Source organism: Bos mutus, chromosome 19 (genome assembly GCF_027580195.1).
Source record: "Bos mutus isolate GX-2022 chromosome 19, NWIPB_WYAK_1.1, whole genome shotgun sequence".
Lineage (NCBI taxonomy): Eukaryota > Metazoa > Chordata > Mammalia > Artiodactyla > Bovidae > Bos > Bos mutus.
The window spans coordinates 34,511,802-34,536,749 of NC_091635.1; the positions used below are offsets into that span (position 1 = coordinate 34,511,802).

Genomic DNA, 24,948 nt, shown 5'->3' on the forward strand with positions numbered 1-24,948 from the left:
CGGGGCATTAGGTCGGGCAGGATGCCCGCTGAGCCACTGGCCCTGCCTATGCCCCCCACTTCTCACCGCCCCTCGGGAGCTGTGCCCGCCCCCTCCAGAGTCCCCAGCACCTTGGCCCGGCTGCTATCCGGCCCTTCTCCACCCCCACTCCTCATACCGAGGTTGGTGCCACGTTTCCAGGGGTATTTATAGCTTGGCAGGCGCTCGGCTCCCTGGTAACTTAGTATGCCACGTATTTGGGGGGAATAAGGAGTCAAGAGCTTTCAGGGCAAAGTTTATTCAGGCTCTGGTGCCTGCTGGGCCCACGCTGCCAGGGTGGGGGTGGTCAGGGGGCCCTGCCCTAGCTTATGTGCTGATCCTTCCCCTGATGGAGCTGGAGGGTGGGTGAGGGGCTCAACCTGAGCTTCTGGGGGCAACCGCCAGGGCCTCCCCAACCCTTACAGGGGAGAGGCAGGGGGAGGCGGTGGGCATCAGGGCTCCAGCTGAGGCTGGGGCCCAGCTTTCCATTTCTTCGGCTCCACCCCACTGGATCCCTGACCCCCTCTCCTCAGTGTCTCCAGCCCAGACCTGGCACTCTGACCCACGCTGGGAAGTTGGGACCGGGTCCCCACCACCACCAGGGGGCGTCTACACAGAAACAGACGATAATAGCAAGAACTTGGTAGCGGCTTCTTAACCCCAGGGCAGGGTTAAGAGAGGCCCCTTGGGTTCCAGCCCTGGATTCAGGCTTCTCAGGTGAGAATATGCTATCTCACAGCGCCACCTGCTGGTGAGAGGGGACCCAGGAGGAGCTGCAGGGCAGGAGTGCAGGGAAAGGCCTGGGGTGTTCAGACAAGTGGAGCGGGTCATAATAATGGTATTTATATGTCACCATTCACAGAGTTGCTCTGCACACAGCATCTCATCTAATGCTCACAGTAACACCACAAGGTAGGTACCATTACCCCACCTTACAGATGGAGAAACTGAGGCTTGGAGAGGCTTTGTGCCATGTTCAAGGTCATACACAAATGTAGAGTCGTCTCTGTCTGACTCCCGAGCCCTGAATCTGGACCTTGCTATGGGCTTACCTTGACATCCTCAGGCTCAGAGAAGGTGTCAGTTTCCTCCTCTGTGGGCATCTCCAGGTCAGACTCCTCGGAGGCGATGGGCACGTGGATGGTCAGGTAGGGGTTGTTGATGAAGTTGAGGTGATCCAACTCGATGCTGGGGGGAGGGCCGTCAGCCAGGCCCACGTGGTTCAGGATGTGGTTGTCCTTCTTGAGGTCCTTGCCATCCTCCTCGGGCGGAGGCTCCTTCTTCTCATCCTCGGGGGCACTTTCTGGAGCCTCTCCGGCCTCCCCATCCTCGCCGATGCTTCCAAGGCTGAGCATGATAACCTTGGGGCTCAGTACCTTGCCATGCAGCAGCCCCACGAGGAAGGCTTTGGCGAAGCCGATGCCCCACGTGATGCGAGCGATGGCAATCTGCAGGTTGTTCATCTCGCCATCCTCGTCCGAGGCCGCCAGGCTGTCGGCACTGAAGGAGCTGAGCAGCAGGGCCAAGAACAGGTTCAAGACCTGGAGAGCAGGAGGTGAGGGGGAGCCTGAGCTTAGCTGCGGGGCCCCGAGGGTGCCCCCTTCAGTCCACATGAGGGTCCTCGGGCCTCCAAGTCAGACCTACCTCTTGGTGGGCATTAAAGAGGAGCATCATCTAAGAGAGGGCTTCCCTGGTAGCTCAGATGGTAAAGAATCTGCCTGCAATGCAGTAGACCTGGGTTTGATCCCTGGGTTGGGAAGATCCCCTGGAGAAGGGAATGGCTACCCACTCCAGTATTCTTGTCTGGAGAATTCCACGGACAGAGGAGCAGGGGGCTTCAGTCCTTGGGGTTGCAAATGGTTGGACACGACTGAGTGACTAAACAGCAGCAGCAGCACCTAACAGAACCCTCAAAACTGCTCTTGGAGCTGAGAAGTGCTACAGTCGTGCCCACTTTACAGATAAGGAGACTGAGGCTTGGGCAGGAGAGGACTCTGCTGACCAAGGCGGAGGCAGGGTTTGAGGAGGCCCACCGGGGGACAGGGACTCTTCCACGACTCTGTCCTCCACTTCCACTGCTAGAGGATGCAGATCAAAAACTAGGGCTCCCGTCTCCAAGCTTCGGGGACTCATTGGGAGCCTATTTTGAGCCTTCTCTTGTCTTGTAAGTGGGACTTCTAATAGTCCACGGGCTCCTGGTACGTGCTCCTGTGTCCTCAGTTGTGTCTGACTCTTTTCAACCCCATGGACTGTAGCCAGCCTGATTCTCCAGGCAAGAATGCTGGACTGGACTGGGTTGCCATTTCCTCCTCCAGGAGATCTTCCTGACCCAGGGATTGAACCTATGTCTCCTGCGTCTCCTACATTGGCATGTGGATTCTTTACCACTAGTGCCACCTGGAGTTCCCAGGACTCAGACGTACATCCCCGGTTGCTGTGGAAGGACGTCTGATCTACCTCGGCTCGCTCCCTTTCCTTCTCCCGGGGTTCCCTGCTCTACTGACACTCATTTCTTATCCCCACTGAAAGGGACGTAAGAGGCTACTGGTCTACCTCCCTCAGCTTTATTTTTTGGCGGATATTTACTGAGCCTCTCCCACTGTGTGCAGGAATGACTGGCCTCAGTTTGCTCCCAGCCTAGAGACAGACATTTGATCAGACAATTACAACGCGGTGGGTTTGCACAAAGTAGAGACTGGGGTTCACAGGCTTTGAAACCATGCCGCTTGGCCTTGAACCCCAAGTGATTAGCTGTGTGTCCAGAGGCAAGTCCTATCGCTGCCCCGTGCCTCGGTTTCCTTATTTGTACAATGGCGATGATTCCAGTACCTACCTCCTCACGTTGTTGTTGTGAGGATTGAAAGGTTGATACAACTAGAGTGCACAGTAGGCACTCAAAACGTGTGGGCTGTTATGTGTGCAGTAATAGAAGGTTTTACACGGTAGTGGGAGGAGTGCGATGAACTCTGAGGCCAGCTCTGCATTTCATGAATGAGGAGCCTGAGTTCTCCCAGAGAGGTGGAGTGACTTGCCTAAAGACACACAGCACATCCAGAACCAGAATCCAGGTTTCCTGTCATTGCACAACTTTGTGTGTGTGTGCGCTCAGTCATATCCAACTCTTTGCAACCCCATGGACTGTAGCCCGCCAGGCTCCTTTATCCATGGGATTGCCCATGCAAAAATACTGGAGTGGGCTGCCATTTCCTACTCCAGGGGATATTCCTGACCTAGAGATCAAACCCAAGTCTCTTGCATCTCCTGCATTGGCAGGTGGATTCTTTACCACTGATGCTACCTGGAAAGCCCTGCACAACTTTGGAGGACATCATTTATTTAGACTACAGTGTGAATGGCCACCCCAGAAGCTGTGCAGTGCAGTGGCCCCGTCTTCCATCAACCCACCTCCCAGGACAGAGGAGGACGGTGCAGCCTGAGGAGGGGGAGGTCCCGGCTCCTGTCAACCAGAGGCAGGTCTTACTCTGGGGGCCTCAGGGTGGGGCTGAGTGTGCGACTGGACACGAAAGAAGTAGGGTCAACTGCACTATGCCGTTTTCTATCGGATTTGAGTATCCCCAGATTTGGGTATCTGCAAGGGGTCTTGAGGGCTTAGAGAAGCCCCCAAGACGAAAAAGAATCTGCCTGCAATGCAGGAGAGCCAGGTTTGATCCCTGAGTTGGGAAGATCTCCTGCAGAAGGGAATGGCTACCCACCCCAGTATTCTTGCCTGGAGAATTCCATGGACAGAGGAGCCTGGTGGGCTACAGTCCAGGGGGTCAACACGACTGAGCAACTAACACACAGGGGGTTTTGGAACCAATTCCCTGAGTGACCAGGGGAGGACCGTACATGTGAATCTGTCTGGCTTTCACCAGTGTCCTCTAAGGTCTTTTTGTCATTGTCTTAACTATCATGTTGACATATCTTTAAAATAATTATAAGCAGGGAGGTTCGAGAGGGAGGGGATATAGATATACTTAAAGCTGATTCACATTGTCATATGGAAGAAACCAATGCAATATTGGAGGAGCAATTATCCTCCAATTAAAAATAAATAAATATGAACTGGAGCAGAAAAATTAAAAAATATATATGTATCTATTATGTATTGTTCATCTTCTCTCTCTGGGGCAATGTGCTGGGGGATTCGCCCATCACCATGCCTTTTGGCTACTGTCCTGCCTTTGCCCCCCCACCACAATGTACTGGTCTGTCTTTCCCTCTCTGGGGGGAGGTGTCCAGTTGCCAGAAACACATCTGAGATGGGAATTAGCTGCTCTCTGGGTCACCAGGGTTTGCACACGGCTCCTGCCTGGGACAGAAATAGCTGCCCCAGGCAAGGCATGGGGGGGTGGGTTAAATTAGGGAAGGGGGATGGACATTAGGTTCCCCAGGAGTGGGCTCTGACGGGAGGGTTCCCTATGACCTGGTCATTTCCTCTTCTTCACCCCCAAGGAAGTACCTGAGTGCCATGGACGCTGGGGGCCTGGGTCCCCACCCTCCCTGGCAGGGTGCCCCATGCCCTCTGGCAGACACTTGCTTCCATGAGGCCTGGGAGGGTGGTAGGCGGGGCTAGTGCCCAAGGAGCTGGCAGCGCGCCTCCCCAGGCCACTCTGCTCCCTTTGAGCAAAGTGGGAGAGCTGCAGAGCTGGGCCTGAGAAGGGTGTCAGGGTGTGTGTGTGTGTGTGTGTGTGTGTGATGGGAGGCGTGGGGGCACATACAGAGGCAGTGCCGTGCAGTGGTTCTGGATTCTGAGACCTGACTCCTTGGGTTCAAATCCTGCACAGGTTACTAAGGAACCCCCCTGAGCCTCTGCTTTCTTGTCTATAAAATAGAGATAAGACAGCACATCCCTGGGGCCTCCCTGGTGGTCTAACGGTTAAGACTCCGAGCTCCCAATTCAAGGGGTCTGGGTTCGATCCTTGGTCAGGGAACTAGGTCCCACATGATCATGATGCAACTAAGAGTTCCCATGCCACAGATCACGCATGCCTCAAGGAAGATGAAAGATCCTGTGTGCCGCAACTGGGGCCCGACACAGACAATTAAAGTTAAATATTATTAAATATTTTAATATTAAAAAAAAACAGAATCCAGCACACACCACATGGAGGCTGGTGAGCATTAAGAGATCAATACCCGGGGACCACCCTGGTGGCTCAGTGGAAAAGAATCCACCTCTCAGTGCAGGAGACATGGGTTCAATCCCTGATCCGGGAAGATCCCATATGCCTCAGAGGGACTAAGCCCATGCACCACAACTATTGAGCCCAGGCTCTAAAGCCCGGGAGCTGCAACTCCTGAGCCTATGTGCCACAGCTATCGAAGCCTGAGTGTCCTACAGCCTGAGCTCTGCAACAAGAGAAGCCTCTGCAATGAGAAGCTCACACGCTGCGACGAAGAGTAGCCCCTGCTCGCCGTAACTAGAGAAAAGCCCTCAGAGTGATGAAGAGCCAGCAAAGCCAAAAATAAATAAATAAATACAATTTTTAAAAAGAGAGAGAATAATATCCGGAAATGCTCCGAATGCTGTATGAGCATGAACAGAGGTCGGCTGTCACCACTGGTACCCTGATGCTAACTCATCGTTAGTATCACTAATGATGATATTGATGCTCTTGCTGTTGAAAGTACGCAGACTCAGTTTCTAGTCCAGGCTCAGTTTCACACTCGCGTGGTTCTGGGCTGTGCCTCCTGGGAGCACAGAGCCAACATTACCTGCCTCATGGGGTTGTCAGGAGCAGTAGGGATAATACACGTAAAGCCCTGGCGCAGGAACCGGCACGTGGCAGGAGCCCAGCGCCTGGCATGTGGCGCCGGTTGACGGCAGGTGTGGAATCTGCCACTGCTCCCTGAATGCCTGTAACCTTTGAGCTCCCCTGGCCTCGTGGGCCAAGCGCTTTGCTGAGCACTTAGGTCGGTTTAATCCTTCCGACCACCAGCAGAGTAGTCACTACCCGCCTCATCCCCATTTTCCAGATGAGAAAAACTGAGGCCAGAGAGAGTGTAAATAACTTGCTCAAAGTTTCCCAGTCAGAAAGCGGCAAGTAGGGGCCTAAAATGGTTTTGAGTTCACATGTACACAGAAACCACTGCGACCCTTACAGTCACTCCCAGGCCGCTTAAACTTGCCCTCACAAACATCTATTCAGAGCCTGCAACCCCGCCATCACGAACCCTGCCCCAAAGTCCTGCTGAGGTGTTCCCTTTACTCTCCCCGCTCCCTAAGACCCCCTCCTTGGAGCAGTCAGCCTGGGTTCTGCTGTCTGGCTGTCGGGACCCCATCCCACCGTCCCCTCCTCAGTTGCGGTGACGCCCCCGGCCGCCGGTCCGCCTCTGCCCGCAGCGGAGCTCAGCGTTATCTGAGAAGTGCTGACGGAGCAGCTCAAGGATTCCACCGGCCTTTGCGGAACGTGGGGACGTGCGTCTTCCCACCCGCTGTTGCCCGGGGTAGCATCGCCCCCGCTCGGGGCAGCCGGGCACAGCTCTCCTGGCAGGGGTGACCCCGCCCCGAGGAGCAGGGTCGACGGGGTGAGGAGAGACGCCTCCCTCCGCCCGGCTGCTGAAACTCTGGTCAGCTGGACCACGACCTCACATCCCATTTCTCCTGGGCCCCTGCACCCCCCTTGCCTCCTCCAGCGCCCCACCCAGAAAGTGGCAGGACAGATGCAGTTCAGGCCATCTCCACATCCTCCCAACGCCCGGGGCCTGATTCCCAGGAGCAGAGGGTGAGAGGGGAGGAGAACAAAAGGGCCAGGAGTTCCTGGTACCCACCCACACTGTGCCTTCTTCCATCACGGTCACTCCCCCCGGCCACCGGCTGAGGCAGGGGCCCCCAAGCTCTGGCATATAATGCCTGATGACCTGAGGTGGAGCTGATGTAATAATAATAATAGAAATACAGTGTTAAGTGTTAGTGACTCAGTCGTGTCCGACTCTTTTGTGACCCCATAGACTGTAGCCCGCCAGGCTCCTCTGTCCATGGAATTCTCCAGGCAAGGATACTGGAGTGGGTAGCCATTCCCTTCTCCAGGGCATCTTCCTGACCCAGGGATCGAACCTGTGTCTCCTGCACTGAAGGTGGATTTGTTACCAACTGAACCACCAGAAATACAATGCACAATAACGGCAGTGTGCTTAAATCACCCCCAAACCATCCCCCACCCCACGCCAGTCCGTGGAAGAATTGTCTTCCATGAAACCGGTCCCTGGTGCCAAAAAGGTTAGGCACTGCTGCCCTGAGGAGTCTACCATGTTTCTCCCATGTGGAGTTAGAGAACCCAGCTGACCAGAGAGCAGTGATTCGCTCAAGGTCACACAGATGGCGAAGGAGCTGGGACTGGAGCACAGGCCAGTCTGACTCCGGTTATCATGTTACTTTCCCCAAAACACTAGGTCTCAACTACTTGCACAGGACATCACCCAGAGCTCATTAGAAATGCAGGTTTGGGGCCTGGCTCAGAGCTGCCTCGCCTGACTCTGGGGGGCTGGGACTGGGAATCTAGGTTTTGAGAAACTCACAAGAGTTTTGAAGCAGGTTAAAATTTGAGAGCCACTGGGTTAAACCATACAAAACTGCCATCTAGGGTCAGGGGAGGAATAAAACAATCACGTGTCAGCGATTTTACATAACACAGTTTCATAGGAAAAGAACCCTTCAACAGTCCGATTTAAGGGAAATAAAGGCATGGATGGGCTTCCCTGGTGGCTCAGTGGTAAAAAACCCACCTACCAAGGCAGGTTTTGATCCCTGCGTCAGGAAGATCCCCTAGACAAGGAAATAGCAACCCACTTCAGTATTCTTGTCTGGGAAATCCCACAAACAGAGGAACCTGGTGGGCTACAGTCCATAGGGTCACAAAAGCGTCAGACACAATTTAGCAAGTAAACAACAAAGGCACGGACATGCCTGGGACACTTGGATTTTCTGGGCAAGGGTACGGGAGCCACCCAGTCAGACGCACTCACCACCAGGTTGCCGATGACCATGACCATGAGGAAGACAGTGAGGCACATGGCCTGGCCGGCCACCTCCATGCAGTCCCACATGGTCTCGATCCACTCCCCGCACAGGATGCGGAAGACGATGAGAAAGGAGTGGAAGAAGTCATGCATGTGCCAGCGGGGCAGGTTGCAGTCCGCGGCGATCTTGCACACGCACTCCTTGTAGCTCTTGCCAAACAGCTGCATGCCCACCACGGCGAAGATGAACACAATGATGGCCAGCACCAGCGTCAGGTTGCCCAGTGCCCCCACCGAGTTGCCGATGATCTTGATAAGCATGTTCAGCGTCGGCCATGACTTGGCCAGCTTGAAGACCCTCAGCTGCCGGGCAGGGGGAATGCAGGGGTTGGTGAGACCCAGGGACCCCAGGGATTGAACCCAGACCCTCAGCACTGAGAGTGCAGAGTCCTACCCACTGGACCACCAGGGGTTTCCCAGAAAGAACTCTTTTGAATGGCTCCAGCTCCTACCCTCTGAGGGATATGGGGCCTCAGTTTACCTCTCTGTTAAACGGGAATGCTCGCATCCTACCACCTCATCCTCTTCACATGATCAAAAGAAAGAGTCCTCATCTCTTACATATAAAAGCTAAAACATTTACAAGCGAAATAAAATCTCAGGATTTGCTTTAAGATACTCCCCCACAAAAAGTGGGGGGACAGATAAAACAATAACTACAGGATGTTGATGGCCGTTGGAGCCAGGTGAAAGGTACACAGAGGCATATCTTACTTTCTCTACATTTTTGTGGGTGCATGAAAGGTCCCTACGAGGTGGTGAAAAGGATGCTAATTCAGAGTCCTAATCCCACTACTGATGAACTTCCTGAGCCTCAGTTTTCAGGCCTGCAATATGGGCTGAAGTCCCCACCCCACTGTCCCCCCAAGTTCACCTAGCAGTCAAGTCCAAATGGCAGCTCCTGGGCTGTCATTCTGGTCTACCAGCAGCCCTGTGTGATAAGGAGGAGGGCATCTTTCTCCCTTTTGCCAGTGAGAAAGCTTCTGAGAGGCAGAGGGGTGCACATGAGGGCAGAGGGGCCTCCTTTCCAGTCCTCTGACTTCTTGGGGGTTTCTGCTTGTGTCCTCCAAGCATCCACACCCCACCCTCCCTCAGCCCGGGTCCCGGGGCCTCATGTACCAGACGGAAGGAGCGGAGCACCGACAGCCCCTGCACATTGGCCAGGCCCAGCTCCACCAGGCTGAGGGTGACGATGATACTGTCGAAGATGTTCCAGCCCTGCTGGAAGTACTCGTAGGGGTCCATGGCAATGAGCTTCAGCACCATCTCAGCTGTGAAGATGCCTGTGAAGACCTGCGGGGGGTGGGGTGTGCAAAGCCTCAGGGGCACAGGGCCTCCAGAGTCTCCCACCCCACTCTTCAACCTCCGGGCAGAGCCCTCGAGGCCAGAAGAGAGGGTGACAGAGCCCCAAGGGGGCGGGCATGGTACATGTGTACCCATGGCCCACAGGTGTGTGTGAATGAATGAGGAGCTGAACAGCCATGCCACCGGGCAGAGTGGGTACTGCTCAGAGACCGGGGCCCATCTCTTCCTGGCCTTGTGACTGTGGGCCTGTCACTTGACTTCCTGGGGTCTCAACCCACTCATAATAATATTTGACACTCGTAGAGCATTCTGTGTTTCATGTTATGGCCTCATCAGTATCCTGATCTCCACGAAGCTGGGAGGGATGATCACCACGTCCATCCCAGAGAAGATTGAGGCTCCGAGAAGTCAGCAACAAGCTCTCAATCACGCTGTCCATATGAGGTCAGGTCTCAAACCCAGGTCTTGGGGTGCTTAGTTCAGTTTCCTGTCTCTACACTCTACAGCCTCTCTACCCTAGTTGGCGGGGGTGGGGCAGGGGGTGGTCCCAGGACCCAGAAAATCTTGATGGATTCGGAAATCTGGGGTGATGGGGGGTCAGACAGGAGGTGAAGTTCAGGATCAGTGAAAACCAGAGCTGATCCCCCACAATCCTGGACTTGTCTGAGGGCTTCAGAGCCCCTAAAAGCTCCCTGGGCATGGCCCCCGCCCTCCTGCCAGGCACCAGCTGCCCCGGGTCCACAGCCTGCCCAGGCACATGCTGAGCCCCGCCCAGGAGCTGTCCCTAACCATAGCAGGTGCCCAGACAGCAGCAGAGTGTGGGCAGGGGGTGGGCAGGCAGCGGGCTGGGCCCATCACACACACCCCAGCAGCTGCACGGGCGAGTCCCAAGCCCGCCCTTGCCCCTCCAGCCCAGCCTGGCCATAGCTGCCTCGGGCATCTCCATGGTGTAGATGTGGGTGCCTCGTGGGCTGGGGAGTCCAGGGTCTGATTCCCATGCTGCCCACCCCAGCCTCATCTTGCTCCAGGTCCCACATCTTAACTCTCCCTAGGCTCCCCTCACCCTCAGGATGGGGGGAGCATCTAGCCCATTGGCCACCCTGGACAGATTGAGAAGGGAATCGGGAAGGGTGGGGCCGGGCTGGAGGAGGAGGCAGAGGCTTTTTCCCTTTGTCAGGCTCCACCGGGGCTGGCAACGAGGTGATAATGCTCCTAATGGGCAGGGATAAGCAGGCGGATCAGTGTGTGTCAACAATAGTGGAGCAGAAAGGGCTGAGAGGGGAGCTGGCCTGGTCCTGCTGGAGAAATGGAGCGGGCAGGGGGCCTCAGGGCTGGGGAATGATGCCCTGGGGCCTTCAGGGTGAGCTGGGGCCTCCTGGGCCTGGGTGCCCATGGCTCTACACCCTATCTTCTGGGTCCCTTGGTCTCTCTTAGGCCCCTGGGCTAAGTCACTTCAGTCATGGCCGACTCTTTGCAACCCTGTGGACCATAACCCACCAAGCTCCGCTGTCCATGGGATTCTCCAGTCAAGAACACTGGAGTGGGTTGCCGTGCCCTTCTCCAGGGGCCCACAACAACCTCTGAAAGTGGAGAGACTTGCCATCCAGCACTTCACTCCCCACCCCCAAGCTCCCACTCCCCCATCTCTGCCTCCAGGGCATGACCTGGACTCCAGAACTCCTGATCTTAAGAAGCCAGTACTTCATCCCCACTCTCTCTGCCCCCAAATACCCCGAAACCCAAATTCCACGGATCACCCCATGTACCTCCCCTGGTACATCAACTCATGTCCCTGTATTCCCATATGCTAGGAAAATAACCCCAGCCTGTCTCTTTATGCCCTTAATCGCGCCCCTCACTTCCACACAGCCCGTGGGCCCTGTGGCCCCTCCCCTGTCCTGCCCAGTAAGGACCACCTCTCCCTTGTCCCCTGGCCGCTCCCCTGTCCTGCCCAGTAAGGACCACCTCTCCCTTGTCCCCTGGCCGCTCCCCTGTCCTGCCCAGTAAGGACCACCTCTCCCTTGTCCCCTGGCCGCTCCCCTGTCCTGCCCAGCAAGGACCACCTCTCCCTTGTCCCCTGGCCGCTCCCCTGTCCTGCCCAGCAAGGACCACCTCTCCCTTGTCCCCTGTCCCCTCCCCTGTCCTGCCCAGCAAGGACCACCTCTCCCTTGTCCCCTAGGCCCCTCCCCTCCCCTGTCCTGCCCAGCAAGGACCACCTCTCCCTTGTCCCCTGGCCCCTCCCCTGTCCTGCCCAGCAAGGACCACCTCTCCCTTGTCCCCTGGCCGCTCCCCTGTCCTGCCCAGCAAGGACCACCTCTCCCTTGTCCCCTGGCCGTTCCCCTGTCCTGCCCAGCAAGGACCACCTCCCCCGTGCCCGCTCCGTACCAGGTTGCCCACGTTGAGCACACTGTCAAAGTGCTCTGTCATTGGGTAATGCTCCATGGCCATGAAGAGGGTGTTGAGCACGATGCAGATGGTGATGCCCAGGTCCACGAAGGGGTCCATGACGATCAGGTGGACGATCTTCTTGAACTTCACCCACGGGGTGCAGCAGTTCCATATGAGCACTTTATGGGAACATTTGTACCACCATGGTGGGCACTTCTGGTGGGCCTCTTCCAGCTCTGAAAACAGACGGCAGATGAGGATCCGCCCCCTCACCTGCTCCTTCCTCCACCTCCAACTTTGAGCCCACCTTCCAAGCCCCGCCCCTCAGAGCGCCACACCTCAAGCCCCGCCCTCTCAGGGATGCCCACCCCAAGCCCCGCCTCTCAGTGGGTCACCCTCAAAACCCACCCCTAGACCCCTCCCACATGGCCCCACCCTCAGTGCTCCGCGCCCCCAGTGACCAGTCCCTTGAAACTGAAGGTGTTCAGTTCAGTTCAGTTCGGTCACTCAGTCGTGTCCGACTCTTTGCGACTCCATGAATTGCAGCAGGCCAGGCCTCCCTGTCCATCACCAACTCCCGGAGTTTCTCAGTAGTATCTGACTCTTTGAGAGTCCATGGACTGTAGCCGGCCAGGCTCCTCTGTCCATGGGATTTCCCAGGCAAGAATACTGGAGTGGGTTGCCATTTCCTTCTCCAGGGGATTTTCCCGACCCAGGGATCACAACCCTGCATCGCAGGCAGCTTCTTTACTGTCTGAGCCACCAGGGCAGCCCCATAAAGAGCCATGCCCTCAGAAGCCTTACCCCAGGTCACTTCTCCCAGTGCTCTACTTCAGCTCCACCTTTTCAGCACAAAATCCCCCTATGTCATAGGGTGACTTCCATCCACTACCTATGGCCCAGGGCTGCGATCCCGGCTAGGGAGGGGCCCGAGGGCCTCAGGGAGAGGCAGGAGGCCACTGCAGAAGGCTGGGTCTCAGTTCCAACTGTTGCTGGCCAGAGCCTCTGAGGAGCACACCGAGTCCTCCCTGGGGGCTCTGCCTCACACTGCCGCCGGCTCCTCCAGACCGGATCCTGCCAGTCCTTCCCCACCAGGGTAAGCTTCCTGGAAACATGCCCTGTTCCTGCCCCTCCAGTTCTAAACCCCTGGGGCTCTGTCAGGCCCATGGATATGCTATATCTCCTCCAGGTCTTCCAGGCCTCTGGTGCCCATGGGAGTTCTCAGCCAGGGCGTGATCTCATTTAATCCACGAAAAAAGTATGAGGTAATAATATTAGTGCCCCCATGTCATAGATGAGGAAAGGGAACTGGAGTCAGGGGCTGTCCCATAGACATGTGGGTTTGAAGGCCTGAATGGGACACTCCAGGGAGGGGACAGCTGAGTGTCTCCCCCATCCAGCAATTAGTAAACCGGATCTCCCAAAGGCTGCAGGTTCTGACAGTAACACCCGCACTCCCAACCCAGGTGTTACCGCAGGTGCCTCAAATTGTGTCTGAGGTCCCAAACTTCCCACAGTGGTCCCAGCAAGGGCAGTGTTGAGTGATCTCCTTGGCTGGCTCTGCCCAGCATCCCCTGGGGTGTTCTCTGTCAGGGCACAGACACCTGGATGCCCTTCAGGCAAGGTCAGCTGGGATAGAGGTTTGCAAAGTCCTTCAAGTCCTTCCTGCCAAAAGGCAAGACACCTGGGGAGGGGACCCAATCCTTCTGATGTCAGATTTCCCTGCATCTTTCTTTCCTGCATTATTTCCTCCTCCTCCTCCCTCCCTCTCATCCATCCACACACCTGTGTCTCTTCCCGTTCATTAATCTTTCAGCCCACCCACCCATCCATCAAACCATCTGTCCATCCATTCACCCATGCATCCATCCACTCACCCATCCATCCACTCACCCATCCATCCACTCACTCATCCATCTGCTCACCCATCCATCCACCCACCTACCCACTCACTATCTGTCCATCCTTCCAACCATCCATCCATGTGTATGTCTACCCACCTATCCTTGTTACCTAGTCTCCTGAGGCCTGGGGGGCAGCATGGGGTTTTTTGGGGGGTCTGTGGCTCTATCTGGGCAGAGTTTGACTTTGACCTTTAGCTTTTACCCAGAAGGTATTTGTGGAACAGGATCTCCAGTTTCCGGAACATTGGGCCTTCCTGGTTAGTATTCTTATCCTGTCCTTTCCCGTTGCCTTGGCAGCCCACAAGGCCGCCCGGAAGCCCCCAGTTCCCGCCGCAGCCTGGCCTTGTGGCCAGAATCGGGCCAGGTTAAGCCAGGACTATATTTATCACGGCCATTTCTTCGATGCCAATATTAAGTTACTGTCCTGAAGCTGGGCCCAGCCAGGCCCTCCCTGCCCCCACCCCGGGAGCCCGAGTGGCCCGATGGGCAGGGTGGGCAGGATGGGTCTGGGGATGCTGGGCACTCACCTTCCATGGCATCGGAAATACCGCTGTCTGTGCCGCAGCTTGGCCTCGGAGGCCCCTTCTCCCCCGCCGATGTGTCCAGGCTGCCGTTGCAGTCTTTGCTGTGTGCTGGGTCCCCGTCCACCTCCCCACCTTCCAGAGCCTGGGCGGCCTTGGCCTGTGGACCAGCAAGGGTAATGGACATAAGTCCATCGCCAAGCCATGGGGATGGACTCTCAGAGCTTCCTCCTGAGTCCTTCAGGCTGGGGACCTCTCTTTTTGGCCTGCACCCAGTCTACTGCAATAGGGGTGGTTGGTGGGGGGATGACAGGATAGGGACCAAAGTGACTGAGGACCCTCATCCCTGAAGACCCTTCCTTCTCTGAAGCCTTAACTGACCCTGCACTTCATGAGGTGGATGGGTGAATGCACAGCTGCTCCCTGGGGCCTCATCAACACCCACCTTTCCCTCAGCCTGGACCCAGACACTGCCCATAAAAAATCATAAAATCATAGGTATTTGATCTGGAAGGCTACTTCAGGTTTAACTACTCCAGATTCCTGGTTATATATGGGGAAACTGAGGCACTGAGCTACGAAATACTCTTTCCACTGCCTGGGAGCCTCCCACCCCACCAAACCTCCAGCCTGAGCCTTCTGCTCCCCATCCCCTGTCTCGCAGCCCTCATCCCGCACCTCCCCGTGCCCCTCAGCATGCCCAGGGTACCCGGGCTGAGGGACAGGGAGACCCCTGGATCTTCCCCTCCCCCCACCTCCCCAAGTCCAGACCTTCTCCACCTCCTCCTGCTGTTTTTTGAATTTCTCCAGCATCTGCTGAAACTCCTTTTCTTTCTCCTGATCCTCGGCCAGGGTGGCCTCGTTCTGCTCAGCGTAGGCCATGGCTACCACAGCCAGGATCAGGTTGATGAGGTAGAAGGAGCCCAGGAAAATGATGACCACGAAAAAGATCATGTAGGTCTTGCCGGCTGCTCGAAGGGTCTGGGAGTGGGGGAGGGGGAGGAAGTGTCACGTGGTACCCTGCCTGCTTTCACCCAGGGCGCCCCTCCATACAACCATTGCCCAGAGAGGCAGACAGGAAGGATCCCTCACAGAGCCTGGAAGTTTGAGGGCTTTTGAGGCAAGGGATGTATGGCTTCCCAGGTGGCACCAGTGGTAAAGAACCTGCCTGCCAATGCAGGAGACATAAGAGATGTGGGTTCGATCCCTGAGTCAGGAAGATCCCCTAGAGGAGGAAATGGCAACTCACTCGAGTATTCTTGCTTGGAGAATCCCATGGACAGAGGATCCTGGAGGGCTACAGCCCATGGGGTGGCAAAAAGTCGGACACGATGGAAGTGACTTAGCATGCACGCACATAAATAATTATGTTATCTGCAAGTAGAGACAGCTTTCTATCTTCTTCTATGGCCACCCTTGACAGGTTAAACCACATTCTGGGGCATTTCAAAATATGAACTTGGGACCCAGACCTTCCTGGGCTCCCGACTCAGAGAGCCCTGAGGACCCTGGCCAGGTATCTTGAGATCAGAGATCCAGGATAAAAATTGGTGAATGTGGGCTTTGGGATCAGCTTGAATCCTAGTGTCCCCATGATGCCTGGCATCTAGTAAGAGCTCAGCAAACAGAAGCGATTATTGTTATTATCATTACAGTTATTTATTTATTTTTGGCGGTGCTGGGTCTTTGTTGCTGCACACTGGCTTTCTCTAGTTGCGAAGAGCTGGGGTTACTCTCGCTGTAGGGCACAGGCTTCTTGTCGTGGTGGCTTCTCTTGTCTCAGAGTGTGGGCTCTAGAGCATGGGGTCAGTGGTCACGGTGCATGGGCTTGGTTGCCCCATGGCTTGTGGAATCTTCCCGGACCAGGGATCAAACCCATGTCCCCTGCATGGGCAGGCAGACTCACCTTCTTCTTTTTTTGAATATTTATTTATTTGGCTGTGCCAGGTCTTAGTTGTGGCTTTTTTCTTTTACTTTAAAATTTTTATTTATTTTTCATTGAAGGATAATTGCTTTACAATATTATGTTGATTTCTGCCATACGTCAACATGAATCAGCCACAGGTGCACATAGCAGGCAGATTCTTAACCACTGGACACCAGGGAAGTCCTATTACTATTAGTATTAACATTGTCGATGTTAGAAGCATCACCAAGGACTGGAAGGCATTGTTCTCCAGACTCAACCTGCCCACCTGCAAACTGTGGAAGGTAAATAATTATGGGCAGAACTGGTGTCTAAGCAGCCCTACTGGTTACTGTAAGGAGGCCTGGGAGTCTGTGCTCAGCTCAGATCTCAGCTCCTAAGCAAATGAGGAAAAGGAAGAAAAGGCTGGGGCTCAGATCTGGGCAGGAACCGAATGCCAGAGGTGCCAAGAACCCACATATAGGGCCACTGAGGGGAGTCCCATGGAAGGGATGGCTTTGGTAAGGGTCCTACCAAGCCCCGAGGAGGCCGTGGAGATGGAGGGAGGTAGGGCTGTGGGGCTGAGGGGCAGGGCAGGGCAGGGGGCTGCTGTACCAGCTGGAAGAGGTTCTCCCAATAGTCCTGTGTCATGAGGCGGAAGAGAGCCAGGAAGGCCCAGCTGAAGGTGTCGTAGCTGGTGTAGCCGTAGTTGGGGTTCCGCCCGGCCTTGATGCACTCATAACCTTCAGGGCAATGCCTGCGGACAGGATGGAGACTGGTTTTAGGGGGAAAGGAGAGCTCCAACTAGGGGCCACGTGGGGGGCACTCCGAGAAAAAAAAAACATCCTCCTTTAGTCTTGTCTGCATCCTGAAAACGCGTGCATGCTCACGAGTTGTCTTTACACCTCCATCCACCCCAGGTTCTCATCCCCAGTCATCCCCCATCTTCTGGCAACCCTGGGGCCACTGTTTCCCATTCACCCCTCAACCCTCCCGGGTGTCACTCACCCAGCATCGCTGCTGTTCCCACAGAGCAGGGCGTCATTGGAGCCCTCCAGGAAATAGAAGTTCCCTGTGGGAGTCAGAGGTCACAAAGGGAGCATGTGAGCGCATGGACACTGTGGGCAGAGTGCCCACTGCACACCCGTGGACACATCTGTGTGGACCACGGGCACCGCCACATGGATGCTCTTGGGGGCGCCCCTTCCCTCTCCTTTTTTTAAAAAAATTAATTTTTACTGGAGTATAGTTGCTTTAGTTGTGTTAGCTTCCACTGTACAGCAAAATGAATCAGCCACACACACACACGCATACATATCCATTGCCACATACATACTCCATATATACATGGAGTCCCTTTTGGACTTCTTTCCCATTCAGGTCACCACAGTGCATTAAGTAGCATTCCCTGTGCTATATGGGCTTCCCTGATAGCTAAGCTGGTAAAAAACCTGCCTGCAATTTGGGAGACCTAGGTTCGATCCCTGGGTTGGGAAGATCCCCTGGAGAAGGGAAAGGCTACCCACTCCAGTATTCTGGCCTGGAGAATTCCATGAACTGTTTAGTCCACGGGGTCACAAAGACTCAGACACGACTGAGCGACTTTCACTTTCACCTGAGTGATACAGCATGTTCTCATTAGCTATCTGTTTTCTTCCTTCTCCTGTAAGGGCAGCTCCAAGTCCTAAGCTCTCTGGGTAGATACATTTTACTGTCAGCGCAGTGCCTTGTGGGGGGTATAGTGGGGGTACAGAGGGAGATGGGGGGACATGTATGCGTGTGCCTGGGGCTACCACATACCTGAGCGGGACCCCCAGTGGAGGAGTGAGTGGGGGGCTAGAATCCAGGATGCCAAGTTGAAGAAGGTGGCATTTCTAAGCTGGCGACTCCATGTCCATTTTCTAAGCTGCCAGGAGGCTCCGTGTGGACTAGGAGTGGCTTCATGAGAACGCTCTCTTGTGTGTGTGCGCCTGTGAAGTCTGGGTATGTGAACGGGATGTGGGTGCCTGCTGCTGGCCCTGCCAGGACGATGAAGGAGAACAAGGAGCCCGCACATCGGGATTGTTGCTTTTCCTAGCCAAAGCTTTAGGATTTTCCAAACAATTTGGTGTTTGCTGTTACCCTTGTTTGCTGTAAACCCTTTGAGAGGGTAGCTGTTGTTGTTTAGTTGCCAAGTTGGGTTCGACTCTTTTGCAACCCCATAGATTGTAGCCCGCCGGGCTCCTCTGTCCATGGGATTTCGCAGGCAAGAATACTAGAGCAGATTGTCATTTCCTTCTCCAGGGGTCTTTCCAACCAGGGATCAAACCCAGGTTTCCTGCATTAGCAGGTAGATTCTTAACCACTGAGCCACCAGGGAAACTTGAGAGAAGCATTGTGGTCTTTATTTTATAGGTAAAGATTCTGAGAGTCAGGAAGATGAAGCAATTTGTCAGAGGTTGCCCGAGCTGTTATGTGATGGATTTACACTCAGGTCTTCCCCATGATCTTTTTTTTTTTTTTTTTTTTAATTATTTATGTATTTGGCCACGTGGGGTCTTAGCACATGGGACCTTCATTGCAGCATGCTGGATTTTTAGTTGCAGCATGAGAACTTAGTTGGGGCACGTGGGATCTAGTTCCCCCACCCAGGGATCAAATCCGGGCCCCGCTGCGTTGGGAGCATGGAGTCTTAGCCACTGGACCACCCGGGAAGCCCCTTCCTCATGTTCTTTGTCTCACACAAGGGCTGCCAATGGGGCTAGGAAAGACCCCACTGGCCTCCCACCCTCCCTTCTTACCTTCATCACTGATGTAGGCATCCCAGTCAAAGGTATAGTTGCCGGCCCAGCTCTCCTGGCCGCCCCAGGTGTCGTTGCCGCCCCAGGTGTCATTGCCGCCCCAGGTGTCGTTGCCATACCACGTGTCGTTGCCATACCACGTGGAGTTGGTGTCATTGAAGGGCGGGGGCCAGCGCACACACTTCTGCCGCAGGTTTCCCATGAAGAGCTGCAGCCCCACCAGGGCAAAGACGCTCAGGCAGAAGACAGTGAGGATCATCACGTCCGAGAGTTTTTTTACCGACTGGATCAGGGCCCCCACGATGGTCTTCAGCCCTGATCACAGAGAGCGGGAGAGTGTGGCAGGGGGTGACTCACTGACTCAGCCCCTCCGAGCCTCTGCCTGCTCCATCTCCTTCCAGCCTTGGCTTACTTACGGCGCTACTTCCCTGAAGCCTTCCCAAATCAGCCCCATCTATCTCTGACTACAATCTCCGTCTTGAGCCTTCCAATGGCCACCAAATCTCAGCCACTAGAAGAATGGACTATGAAGACTCCACAGGTGTTGCCTAACACAGGAGAGCAACAACATTCAGGCACACAGTGTAACTTAATAAATGTCACTAAGTCAGGACTCCCAAAGTGTTCACAGAACACTAATCTCACAAGCTGCGCCCTTCATGAAAGGGGCTCAATCGTGTTTTTGGAAGGCTGAACTCTGTAGCACTTCCATAGTTGCTCAGTGATAAAAAATCTGCCTGCCAATGAACGAGATGTGGGTTTGATCCCTGGGTCAGAAAGATCCCCTTGAGGAGGGCATAGCAGCCACTCCAGTATTCTTGCTCAGAGAATCCCATGGATAGAGGAGCCTGGTAGGCTACATACAGTCCATAGGGTCGAAAAGAGTCAGACACCACTTAGCGATTCAACAACAACAACAACCAACCCTGTGATACCCTTCTGGAGGGTCCTTATGTAGATTATCCTACCAGAGGCTGGGAAAAGTTCTGCAGAAACAAAAACTTTTTAATACCACGTTTCACCTTATTTGACACAGAACCCTTTCTCTTTTAGCCTGTTAACACCCAAGGAACAGCAGGGTTCACTCTGAGAAGCTCTAGGCTGACTTTGCAATATCATCACATTCTGCCCCTCTGAACCAGCAAAGGCATAGCATGATTGTATAGAATTTCAGGCTTAGATTCCATCATTTATGGAAGAACCATAACTTCTTCCTTGGGCCTAATCAGGGTGTCTCTCACTTCAATATTTATTTCCTTTTCTTATCCTGGTATGAAGACAGATGCTCAGCAGCTTCATCATAAAAGCCCTACGGGCTCTGAGGATGCAGAAGTGTGCAGTGAGGGCAGGTATTGTGGCCTCGACTCAGTGGCTAACATGCCGTGTTGCCTTCTCTCTGGGGGGTCCCTCCTTCCTCTACTGCAATTCACAAGGGCTTTGGACTAGAGAAAACTAAGGTACTTCCTAGCATTAAGACACCTTCCCTGTCTCCCAAAGCCTGTTCTCCATGCCTTTCAGATCATCTTTCTCTCCTTTTGGAGAAGGAAATGGCAACCCACTCCAGTATTCTTGCCTAGAGAATTCCATGGACAGATGAGCCTGGCTGGCTACAGTCCATGGAGTTGCAAAAAGTTGGACATGACTGAGTGACTACACTTCTCTCCTTTAATGAACCTTCTCCAGTTTCTTCACATGGTTTTTTGAGGGTCTGGATGATCCAGATTCTATTTATTTCATGCTTTTCTCGATGCATTACTTTGGAACTGCCTTGGCCTCATGGCTCAGTGGGTATGTGGTGGGTTCACTGTTGAGCTCTCAGGGTGTGGACTTTCCATCACTGAGTCCCTCTGTGTCTCAGCTGGAGTGCTCTGCTCTACCCAGTCTGTTTATTTTATTTAAAACATGAACCCTATGCCAGGGCTTCCCTGGTAGCTCAGTTGGTAAAGAATTCCCTGCAATGCAGGGGACTCAGGTTCGATCCCTGGGTGGGGAAGATCCCCTGGAGAAGGAGATGGTAACCCACTCCGGTGTTCTTGCCTGGAGAATCCCATGAACAGAGAAGCCTGGTGAGCTAGAGTCCATGGGGTTGCCAAGAGTCGGACACGACTTAGGGATTAAACCACCATGACCTCCCAGTGCCAGGCATGGCTTGAAGCACCTTATTGCTATCAAGGCTTTGAATTCTCATAATAACTGAGTGAGCAGTACTGTCATTATTCCCAGTTTACAGATATGGAAACTGAAGCAGACAGGGTAGCCGTTTAACCAAGGTCAAAGTCAGGAAGTGGTAGAGATGGGACTTGAACCCAGGCAGTCTGGCTCCAGAGTCTGTGCTCTAACCACTTTGCTATGCTGCCTCTCAAAGCCCATCCTCCCACTTGGGGCCTCTTCTTCTCCCTGTAGACACACTGGACCCCCCAACTCTGTGTCCAGGCTTTGATGTGGGTGCTACGCCACCTGGGACGGTTATGACCCTGGGTCAGGCTCCCAGAACTTGAGTGCACCGTTCCAGACATGGGTGAGGGGGCAGGCCAGCTGGCCCAGGCAAAGGGTCCCTGCTCCTCCCCTGTACCTGGGATGACCGTGATGGTTTTCAGGGCCCGCAGCACCCGGAAGGTTCTCAGCGCTGAGATGTTGCCCAAGTCCACAAATTCCGTCAGGTACCTGGGTGGGGGTTGGGGGCAAGGGCTGTGTCAGAGCCAAGGGGTGGGTAATGGCGCAGAACGAGCCCCAGAACGAGGATTCCCAAGGAATCCTTGTATTTGGAGTTACTGTGGAGATGCAAGGGGACAGGTCAGGGACCACAGGCTCCTACTGGGGCCCAAGAGGTGGGAAAGACACTGCAGGGGCTTTGCTGAGGCGTGGGGGAGTGGCAAGGGCAGCCCAGTTCTCCCAGTGGGTGGGGGCCTGGGGGCCCAGGTCGTATGTACTGTGTGGAGGGGCACCCGGATGGACATCTTCCAAGTCAGACCCGGAGAGTGACAGCTCCTGGAAAGGTGCAGCCCACTGTCTGCACGCCAGACCACAGCCCTGCAGCCCAGCCTCAGAGGGTCACCCAGCCCACTCAGCTGCCCTCTCCAAGGGCTGGCCCCCTCCTTTCCCTCGCATCAGCCTCCCGACACCCCCCGGGGACCCCTGCTCACGCCATCATGATGACGCTGAAGTCCAGCCAGTTCCAGGGATCCCGGAGGAATGTGAAGTCATCGATGCAGAAGCCTCGGGCCAGGATCTTGATGAGGGACTCGAAGGTGTAGATCCCTGTGAAGGTGTACCTGGCAGGGAGAGGGCAGGCCAGGGCCAGGCGTGTCACACCTGGGCCAGGATGTGGGTGGCAGAGGCGGGCCTCCTGGGAGGGAGGGCCCGGGGGGCTGAGGACATCGTTGAGAGTGGCGATGTGTGCCACTCTGGGGACTTAGGGCGCTGATGGAGTGACAGGGACAGTGTTTGTCCCCCTGGAACACAGAGCAATGGTCATTTGGGGCATCTTCCCAGCGGAGACACTGGGGAACCAGGGGAAGTGGGGGCGGGGCACTTACTCCACGTGCTTGGACCAGGAAGGCGGGTCGCTCATGGTCATGAACACGCAGTTGGTCAGGATGGTGATCATAATGAACATGCTGAACAGCGTTGGGGGGAGGGTCAAGGAAAGTGAGGGAGCAGGTGGGGAGGAGAGGAGGACAGAGGGCCTCCTCACCCAGAGCGCCCCGTTCTTGCCCATCCCTGACCCCTGCCTGCCTTTCCCCGCCCCTGCGCTCGCCCCACTCCTCCAGGATATGAGTGGATGAGCACCTTGATAGCGCAGCGTCTGACGATGCTGAAGGGGCTCAGGATGTAGAGAGCAGGAGTGGCTGAGAAGCGGAAGATGGACTTGCCCTTGTTGAGCACGATGAAGGTCTGCGGCAGGGAGAGAGCTGTGAGGCCTGGGACAGGCAGACGGATGGATCAGAGACAGACAGGTGGAGGGAGGCCTCCCCGGCGCGGACCTTCTTGTCGCTGTAGTAGGGATCCAGATCCTCCAGGGGGATACCAATGAGCTCCGGCGGGGGGTCCCCGTAGATGAGCGGCAGGTTCTTGCCAGCCTCCATGTCGCTGCGCGGCTTCTGCTCGGTTTCCTCGATCTCCATCTGCTTGTTCCGCAACTGCCGGGCCTCCTCCTCCAACACCCGGCGCTCTATGGCTGCCAGGGACTCCCGGGTGAAGGGGCGTAGGCTCTCGGGGCCCAGAGGCACCACCGTGGGCAGAGACGCCTTGGCCATCTTCGCATCCTGGGCTCAGGGGCCAGCAGGGCAGCGGGCAGCTGGGGCAGCTGTAGCGTGCAGCCCCCGGGGTGCTGGGCAGCCACCCCGCCCTGGGCCTGCGGTCCCGCTACTCACCTCCCGCCTGCCCTGGGGCCAGGGCGGGCAGGTTGGCGCTGTCGGAACTGGAGGGTGTGCCTGCGGGTGCTGCTATTGCACAAATGCTGGACACAGAGCATCACCCCCCGAGCCCTGCACCACACTCGCCCCAGCAGGGGGTTGGCTCCCCTCTGCACTGACAGAAAACCAACCAGGTCCTCTTCTCCCTTGGGGACTTGTGGCCAACGCCCCCGTGCCTTCAACTGCCTCCTGGGCCCGAGTTCTGGGAACTGTGTGGCTTCGGCCTACGGGGAACAGAGAAAACCACAGCTGGCTATAGCCCTGTGACCTCGACCCTGCAGTGAAACAGAAAGGAATCGGATATGAGGGCAGACCCAGAGGATGGGCCGAGGTGAGGGCCCCGGCGGGGTCAGCCTAAAGCAGGAATGGCAAACGGATTTCATCTTGAGGGCTGATGTGGACCAGCTGCTCTTGGCTGCTTGGAGATGTGGGCAAAGACCATGTGGGCTGGAGACAGACTCGGTGCAAGGAGACTGCTGGGATTGATTAGTGATGTCTGCCTGGGGCATGAAGGAGGAGAGTGCGTGTACCTGCCACTATTCACCATATCTTGCCTGGAGGGAGAAGACAAGGAAGATGTGTGAACATGTAGCGCCTTGACCTGAGCTTTGGGGAGGTGTGATGCTGGATGGGGAGCGGGAAGAAGGAAGATTCCCAGGCTCTGGGGATAGTCCCAATAGCTTCCTCCTCCACGACCCATGGGATCTAACCTATGGGCAGGGAGGGAGAACTGGAGCAAGAAAATGCAAGGTGTGTGTGTGGGGCCATGTCAGGAGAGCCTGCAGGTGTTAACATGGAAGAGCAGGACACACGGGTAAGGTCCTGGGGAGAAAGAGACAGACAGTTTCAATGGTGGGGGCAGGACTGGAGCTCCCAGGGACTGCTTTTGGCTGGTGGTCCCTGTATGAACCGGGCGGATAGAGGGGCGCCTACTAGGAGGCTTGGAGGCCCATAAGAGCAACACACTGTGTCTTCTGGCCAGTCCCTTGGTTGCTACTACCCCTCTCCTCGCCCAAAGCCTTCTTGAGCCTGTTCTTTGTGGAACTTATGGCAAAGGCCCTGGGGAGACGGACGCAGGGACACCCCAGCCACCTGGTCACACACAGCCTTCCCAAGGCCCCCATGGACAGAAGCCCCAAAGATACCCAGGGCTACACCGGAGGGCAGCTCTGTCACAGTGGGCCCAGACGCCTGAGCAGTGCCCAGGCCAGTGCGGGCACTTCCTCAGGCTTGGTCAACAGGTGGGGAGGGCGGCCCGGGGAGCGGCCGGAACCATTGGGCAGAGCAGGCCACACCCCCCTGCCTGACTGCCCAGCTGCTCCCTCCCATCACCCGGGGAGTCGTGTTTCCACGGGGATGACTTTGCTCATTCCTGCCCGCCCCATCCCTCAGCTGCTCATCGGCCCTGTCGTGTGCGTGGGAGTGTGTGTGCACGGACACGCACGTGTGCACTTGTGCACACACAGAAGTGCGCACACCCAGCTTGAAACCCCTCCTCACACTGACCCCACAATTGTACCCACCACTTGCCACACACCTTCTCTCCTTCATCCCCATCACTGGTCTCACTGTCCGAACAGAAGACATTGACCTGCCAGATGGCCCTGAAGAGACCATGGCCAATGAGCACCCTCCCGGTTCATGGGCCCCACTTGGCACAATTCTCTGGCCTGATGCTGCCCCCTCCCT

The 24,948-nt window shown here is 55.6% G+C and overlaps 1 protein-coding gene across 2 annotated transcripts in view; it reads right to left on the minus strand.

Annotated features, from left to right (window-relative positions):
* SCN4A (sodium voltage-gated channel alpha subunit 4) overlaps positions 1-24,948 on the minus strand; it is a 53,398-nt gene that overhangs the window by 10,577 nt on the left and 17,873 nt on the right. For both annotated transcript variants that reach the window (XM_070390076.1, XM_005911094.3), the window contains exons 2-15: positions 22,828-23,483; positions 22,620-22,738; positions 22,381-22,470; positions 21,988-22,116; positions 21,417-21,508; positions 18,845-19,159; positions 17,073-17,136; positions 16,680-16,821; positions 14,930-15,139; positions 14,165-14,318; positions 11,731-11,969; positions 9,160-9,333; positions 7,987-8,343; positions 1,071-1,559 (exon numbers count right to left, since the gene is read on the minus strand). In XM_070390076.1, the coding sequence (XP_070246177.1) occupies positions 1,071-1,559; positions 7,987-8,343; positions 9,160-9,333; positions 11,731-11,969; positions 14,165-14,318; positions 14,930-15,139; positions 16,680-16,821; positions 17,073-17,136; positions 18,845-19,159; positions 21,417-21,508; positions 21,988-22,116; positions 22,381-22,470; positions 22,620-22,738; positions 22,828-23,100 (2,847 nt within the window). In that variant the 5' untranslated portion in view covers positions 23,101-23,483. The remainder of the gene's footprint in view (positions 1-1,070; positions 1,560-7,986; positions 8,344-9,159; positions 9,334-11,730; positions 11,970-14,164; positions 14,319-14,929; positions 15,140-16,679; positions 16,822-17,072; positions 17,137-18,844; positions 19,160-21,416; positions 21,509-21,987; positions 22,117-22,380; positions 22,471-22,619; positions 22,739-22,827; positions 23,484-24,948) is intronic.